Here is a 7,436-nt window from a genome sequence, read left to right as displayed (position 1 = left end):
TCGCGTGGCCTCTCTCTGTCTGGTGAGCGACCCCACCCATAGCAAAAAGCTCCCCCCCCAAAAAAAAAACCTCCAAAAAAAAAGAGGGATCATATATAAAATAATATATATCATGTGCTAAATTCATAAAGATAGAAAACAAAAACATGAAGAAAACAAAAACATGACATATAAATCAGTCATATTATTAATATGACATATGAATGAATTAAACCAATCAAATGCAGAGATTATCAGTTTGGTTAAAAAACATTAGCTCCATTATATATGCAACCATCTATAGGGAACACATTTTGCATTTAAAGATCCAAATAGGTTAAAAGTAAAGAGATGGGCCCATGGCCTGGGTTAAGGGAGTCAGATCCCACATGGCCAGACAGGTGGTTTGAGTCCTGGTCTGTAGCTTTAGAAATACACCAGGCACTTGTGTGTGCATACCCCATGATCCTACAGAGAAAAAAATTTAATAGAAGGAATTGTGGTGTGATCTCACCCCATTGGGGAGGTGCTTTCTTCTTCTCCCTCTTTCTCTATCTTTCTAACTCTCTCTGGTAAGCACACACACCATCTGGCAAAAAAAAAAAAAAAAGTAAAAATATATAAGGGGATGAGAATGTTATGCCATATAAACAGCAACGGTAAGAAACCCTGAGTTATGTAATTTTATTATGTTATGTTAGTATTAGAAATATTACAACCTTATCAGTGTTATCTTCCATTATCATATTTTATATTAAAATTGCTGAAGTTTTAAAAAGTTTTTTTTTCATGAGTGAGAATGACAGAGAGATCAAGAGATACAGATAGTCATCCCCCAAAGGGTCCTCACACCACAATCCATCCCCAGTCTCGGCTAACCGAGATCATAGCCATGCTTCCAAATGGTTTGTTCTGGGAGGTCTCCAGACGTGAACCTGGGATCTGTCTATTTAAGTGGGTTAGCCTAGCAGAGGAATACATGACCATAGTGTCATTATTCAGTCCTAGAAGACTTACTATATATCTACCCTATTGTTTTACTCATTTTCCATTAATTTCCACATATACTTTTTGTTTTTAAAATATTGCTTTTTTTTTTTGTTAGAGGTCAACAGAGAGACAGAGAGAGGCGAAGAAAGCACGTCCATGGTGAATGGACATGTCATAAGCCTTTCTCCTTCATTTCTCTAACCTGGTAGGGTTTTGAACACAAATATCCATGAACTCAGTGTGTTTCTAAAGCCACTAGGTCCAGACTCAAAGCATGGGATCAGTCATGTGGGATCCAGCTGCCTTAACCAGCAAGCTACAGAGCTGGCTCAAATTTTTAGTTTTTAATTTTCAGGGCTTTTAAATTTCATAATTATTTTTAATACTTTTGTTTCTACTATTTATGATTAGTTTATCTTTGAAGTCTTTACTCAAGCACTGGTAAAATTATATTCCCCAATTATATATGCATTTTAAAAAAGTGTGTGTAAATCTTGTATTAAATTTTAGAAACTTTACGGACTGAATTTTTTTTGATCTTCCATATGCACTTATTTGATGAAGAAGTTTTACGATAATGTGATATGTTACGAGATATAAAATTGATGCATTTAAATGAAGAAGTTTTACGATAATGTGATATGTTATATATATAAAATTGATGCATTTAGTGTCAAAGCAGGTATTTTTAGTGACTGCTTATGGCACTTCATGGGAGCAGATCATTCTCCCACCATCTGTAGCCTTTCCCAATGTCTTTCAACTATTTAACAGGGTCTGAGAAATCTGAAAAGAAGCTGACAAAAGTTTTGGATGGAGTGCAGCTGGTGAAAAGTAAACTAGACAGCTCAAAACAGCCTATTTTTGCAGACAACCATTGATTCTCAGCTATTTTTTCTAAATCTCTGCTGATTCTGAACATCTGCTTTAATAGGATAAGAAAATAAGAGTAAGGGAGGGACAGAGTCATTTCTTCAAAATAATCACAAAGCATAGATTTCTAAACTTTGAAGTCCTACCCAATTTATCAACCATGTGTGCTTCTGTTAATTTTCCTTAAGATCATTTATTTCCAGGTAGAATTAATTTTTAATTTTAAAATAATTATTTACTTAATTTTATTTCTTATTTTTATTATTTTAACTTTGACTTGAAAGAAACAGAGTGAGAAATTGGGAAAATGAAAAAGCAGGCCACCAGATCTGTGACTTGCACCATGGTCGACCATGTAGGAATCTAGCTCCTTAACCACCATGCCACCTGCTGGCCCTTCCAGGTGGAATTTAAATAGGCTATCTGCAGTTTACTACATAAATTTTTGAAGCAAAAACAAATACTTATTTTGCAGTTATACCATACAGGTTGTCTATACTGGACATGTGTAAAAGAGATAAATTTAAAAATGGGAAAAGTACAGAAAAGAAATATTAAAAATACAGATAACTATACTTATATACAAAAACAAGATTTACATGAGATTTAAAATAACTGTGAATTCTTTGATCATGCTATTCAAATTGAATTCTATTCACCACTATCTTTTCCTACTATGTTATTTTTTTTTCATGGCTCTTAACACTCAAAAAATAGGTTGTAATTTACTTTTCTGTTGTATTGCCTGGTTAATACATGTATCTCTCTACTAGAAATAAGCTCTACTATGGCATAAACATTTGTATGCTTTATTACACTCTGTATATCTATTACTTAGAATAATGATTTGTGTTTATTTGTGGTTTATTTCTTTTCAGCTATAGATTTCCTACTGATTAGTGCTTGTTTGATAATATTTTTTTAGTGAAGTCCTTCAGAACCTGTTTCACCTGCTGGTTCCTTAAGGTATAAATAAAAGGATTCAGCATGGGAGCAACAGAGGTGTTCAGTACCGCTACAGCTTTGCTCAGAGCCACACCTTCTTTGGCAGATGTTTTTACATACATAAAAATACAACTCCCATAAGAAATGGAAACTACAATCATATGAGAGGAACAAGTGGAAAAGGCCTTTTTCCTTTGCTGGGCTGAGGGGATCTTCAGAACTGTTCTAAGGATGAGTGTGTAAGAGAGAATCACCAAGGCCAAAGTTAACATGAGTGTGAATACTGCCAAGAAAAATGCCATAAGTTCTAGAATCTCTGTGTCTGTGCAAGCAATCAGTAGCATAGGAGAAGAATCACAGGTGAAGTGGTCAATGATGTTGGAGTCACAGAAATCCAGCTGGAGGCCCATAATCACGGGAGGGAAAATAATGAGGAAACCAGCTACCCAGGAGCTGATAACAAGTCGAGTGCAAACTTTGTTACTCATAATGGTTGTGTAATGTAGGGGTTTGCAGATAGCCACATAGCGGTCATGAGAGGAACAAGTGGAAAAGGCCTTTTTCCTTTGCTGGGCTGAGGGGATCTTCAGAATTGTTCTAAGGATGAGTGTGTAAGAGAGAATCACCAAGGCCAAAGTTAGTATGAGTGTGAATATTGCTAAGAAAAATGCCATAAGCTGTAGAATCTCTGTGTCTGTGCAAGCAATCAGCAGCAAAGGAGAAGAATCACAGGTGAAGTGGTCAATGATGTTGGAGTCACAGAAATCCAGCTGGAGGCCCATAATCACGGGAGGGAAAATAACAAGGAAACCAGCCACCCAGGAGCTGATAACAAGTCGAGTGCAAACTTTGTTACTCATAATGGTTGTGTAATGTAGGGGTTTGCAGATAGCCACATAGCGGTCATAGGACATGACAGCCAGAAGGAAAAACTCTGTTGCACCCAAAAGGATTAAAAAAAATACTTGTGCCATGCAAGCATTGTAGGAAATGGTTGCATCTCCTGTAGCAATACTAATTAAAAATCTAGGAACGCAGACGGTTGTGAATGAAACTTCTAAGAAAGAGAAGTTTCTGAGGAAGAAATACATAGGCGTTTTTAAATGTATATTTGATAATGTTAAGACAATGATAGTCATGTTTCCACTTACACTCAGTAAGTATGTGATTAACATAAAGGTGAAAATCACAACTTGTAATTGTGGGTCGTCTGTAAGTCCCAGAAGAATGAATTCTCTAATTGATGTCTTATTTGGCATGGCTAAGCTCAGAATTCTGATAGTCTGCAGATAAAAAGAAGAGTTTTTTCAGTTTATAATATGATTTCAAATATATTTATAATGCTCTTATTCTTCATTTTAAAAATTCTAGTGGATTAATTCATTTGGCAGAATACCTATAACCAGAATTGCCAGGTTAAATTATTTTTTTTAGTATGAATAAGATTGACAGGTGTTTTATTACTTGTTTGAAAAAGTTTATGTATTTATTTCTTCCATGAGAGACAAAAAGAGGGAAAGAAAGAAAGGGAAACCCAATAGGGTCCCAAAAAAAAAAAAAAAAAAGCTATCAGATTACCACTAAGATAAATATAATATTTCATAAAGTTGTTTCATGACTGCCTTTATCAAATTCTTGCTTTGAAAAAGAATACACTGATAACTTTCTTATTTTTCAAAGAAGTGATTAAGAAAAGGAATATCCTAGAAAGAAGTTAACAAAAACAACAATAATGAAGCAAAAATTACAATGAATTTTATTTACTTCTTTTCCTTCCATTTCCTCCTCCTCTTCTTCCTGTTTTATAAAAGTTCTATTTTATATAGCCTTTACCCTATATACAACAATCCTCCTGGTAGAGTCCATAAAGTGACTCGATTTTCAGAGTAGGAAATTGACATATAGATGGAGTATGTCACTTGCACAAGGTCACATAGGTGGTATAAATACATAGAGCAGCATCCATGTTTACCTTTTATTGCACCATTTCCAGTCTTTAACACAGCTTCAGATTCAATGATATTTGATGAAAGAGATAATTAGTGATTGAGTAATGGATACACAACAATGATTGGTACTGGCCTCAAGATTTAGAGGTTTGTGTCAGTTCTGTGGGCTGCATTCAGCTTTGTATTTAAATATTGGCTAATGTGAATCAATCAGTCCTGACTGACATAGACAGCAGTAATGGAGTGTGGTGACAAAACAGGAACTACAGGTAATGTAAATCTTATTAACTCAATGAGGCAGCTATTCCGCATTCTTAGATACTTACCTGGATTGTTCAGATTGATCTATTGCTACCAGCACTAAGAAAAAAGAAACCAGCCCGGCGATTCTTGAGTTATCCATGAAGGTAGTCTGATCTGAAGAACAGAATAAGAGGGTGAGGCATTGGGAGTGTGCACATGACAATGAGTGGAGTGGGGCATCCTGTGTCTTAGTTTTGCAATCATACCAGCTGAGAGTTGGCTAAGAAACACGACCTAACAGCTTCTTGAAGCAAGCACAGATATTTTTTAAATCTCAGCAAAGAAAATGATGTAAGAACCAACAAAATGCCCACATAAGGCATTCCAAAAAGAGTGTTTGTTAAGAGTTCTATGATTTAGAAACAGCAATGTGGATAAAAAAAGAAATATAGTCACATTAATGTTTGTCCTTGATGGATGCCAAGTCATAGTTTAAATATGTTAATAAATATTTTTCCCATTGTCTGTAATGAGAAACATAACATTTGAGATAAAATGTTCCTTATTTTATACACCTTATTATCAAACTGATTGACCTTTGTACAGGTACTTAATTATTAAAATTTGAACATATTGTCTAAATCACCCCTTGTCACAAACCAATCATTTAACAAGCCAACACTTAAACTTATCAGGATAAGAAAATTCAAACATCATACTTCCTTTTATTCCCTGAAAATTTATTGTCTTATGTTTTGTTTTTCTGGCATTGCCTATTGGTTTTAGGTTTTTTTTAAAGCCTTTCTTCAAGATAAACAGCCACATTTTATGTGCATTGGGATGTATTGTCAGAGGTGTTTGTTTTTGAGGGAAACATAATAGATCTTCCCTAGGAGACAGAAAAAACAAATACATCTGCAACTCAATTTTGGAAACATTAATTTTGTTCCCTTGGGAGTCATTAGGTATTGGTGGAATATATTTAGAATTCTACCTACAGTATGAGACAACTTCACATGACTCAAAGGGAATAACCTGATGAAATAAAGTTTCTTTGCTTATTTGTTTTTTCAAATGACTCTTCTGATCATTATTTTAAATAGAGATTCACTCTGGCTTTCTAGTGTTTTTTTTAGTTGTTTCTAAATTTTCAGATTAATTTCACATTTTATACAAAGTTCCTATCAAGATGTATACCCTTTATTTTTCAACAAAGAGCTTTTCTTTTTTTGTCTTTTAATTTTTCTTCCCTTTGCATCTCTATCACCCACTTTCTACCATCCACTCCCCTCCCTCACAGTCTCTGGTTTCTACATTTATACTCTCTGCTCTCTACTATCAGATCTTCTGCAATACAGGGAAGATCATTTTTACTCATTGTGTAGGGATATATAGTGAGAAATCAGACCCCAGGGAAGATGGCCATGTTGCAATCTCTTTTCCTCAACCCTCCTCTCAGGATTTTGGGCACACACACACATGCACCCTGCATGAGCTTTTAATCCACTGGGGCAGGGACTCGAACCGTGATTAACTATCTGGGGTTCCAGTGACGTGACCATTACATCATCTGCTGGCCCCTATGGTGTGTATCTTTCAAAGTCTGTCTCGCTTCACTCGACATTAAATTTCTATATTCATCCAATTTGAATCATACAGTAAGGGCTCATTGTTTCAGTTTTGTTTTTGTACTTTGTTTTTCCCTTTTTATAAATTTTATTTTTTTACACTTAATTACTGCACCTCTTTACTGAATATGAAATTAATTTTCCCCAGCATGAATTTTCTAGTAAATTTTAATGAGAAAACATGAATTATGAGATTGGAATGTAATTTGGGCCTAAAGAAATTCTTTTTTTTTATTTATTTTTTATTATTTTTTTAGTTTTTATCATCATATCTTCTTCATATTACATTGGATTACATATAACTTTACTGTGTATTACATTGTTTCTTCAAAAGGGAATGCCATGCACGTCAGTCAGTACAGAGACATTAATCTCCCCACTTCAACATTCCATATCTTTTCTGTTTTCCCCAATCATTATCTTTATTATTCTAATTATTTTTATAAAACAGTCAATTGCTATTTCTCGTTTTGCTTGTAAAAATACTTTGCCCATCATGAAACACTTCTCAGACCAATCCAGTTGAGAATTCTATACATGTCATCATCAACAGTTAATAAGCCCTATCTGTTTCTCACTAACGTCCTGTCTCTCTATTGCTCACTTGCTATCTTTCTCTATCCTCTTCTCTTCACTTACCCCATTCCACACTGTCCTATTCTCATTAAGTACCTTCACTTCAAGAATGGTAGAGTAGTTCCTGTTCTTCCCTGAGGCAATGCAGGGCTGGTAACCATCATCTTCTCAAGTTGCAAGTTCTCAGACCTTGTTTTCCGCTTCAGCTTGCTGGTCCAAAGGCCACACGCCGGCCCTGGAGAGGCAGCTGAAC

The 7,436-nt window shown here is 35.0% G+C and overlaps 1 protein-coding gene across 1 annotated transcript; it reads right to left on the bottom strand.

Moving 5' to 3' along the window:
• Positions 1-2,738: 2,738 nt before the first annotated feature.
• LOC102488366 (olfactory receptor 6C65) lies at positions 2,739-4,046 on the bottom strand. The gene is made up of 2 exons (XM_014582269.1): positions 3,599-4,046; positions 2,739-3,229 (listed from the first exon to the last, which is right to left on the bottom strand). The coding sequence occupies exons 1-2, from the start codon at positions 4,044-4,046 to the stop codon at positions 2,739-2,741; spliced, it is 939 nt and encodes a 312-aa protein (XP_014437755.1).
• Between the last annotated feature and the right edge of the window lie 3,390 nt (positions 4,047-7,436).

The sequence above is a fragment of the Tupaia chinensis genome, unplaced genomic scaffold, assembly GCF_000334495.1.
Source record: "Tupaia chinensis unplaced genomic scaffold, TupChi_1.0 Scaffold143422_1, whole genome shotgun sequence".
In the NCBI taxonomy this organism is placed as follows: Eukaryota; Metazoa; Chordata; class Mammalia; order Scandentia; family Tupaiidae; genus Tupaia; species Tupaia belangeri.
The sequence above is the reverse complement of the archived record's forward strand: the minus strand, read 5'-3'. Positions and strand labels throughout refer to the sequence as shown.

Excerpts from the sequence above, each read along its gene's own strand:
- LOC102488366 (XM_014582269.1), bottom strand. The coding sequence starts at position 4,046 with ATGCCAAATAAGACATCAATTAGAGAATTCATTCTTCTGGGACTTACA. Across the intron at positions 3,230-3,598 it reads TATCAGCTCCTGGGTGGCTG|CTGGTTTCCTCATTATTTTC; the intron begins GTTTCCTTGTTA and ends GCTCCTGGGTAG.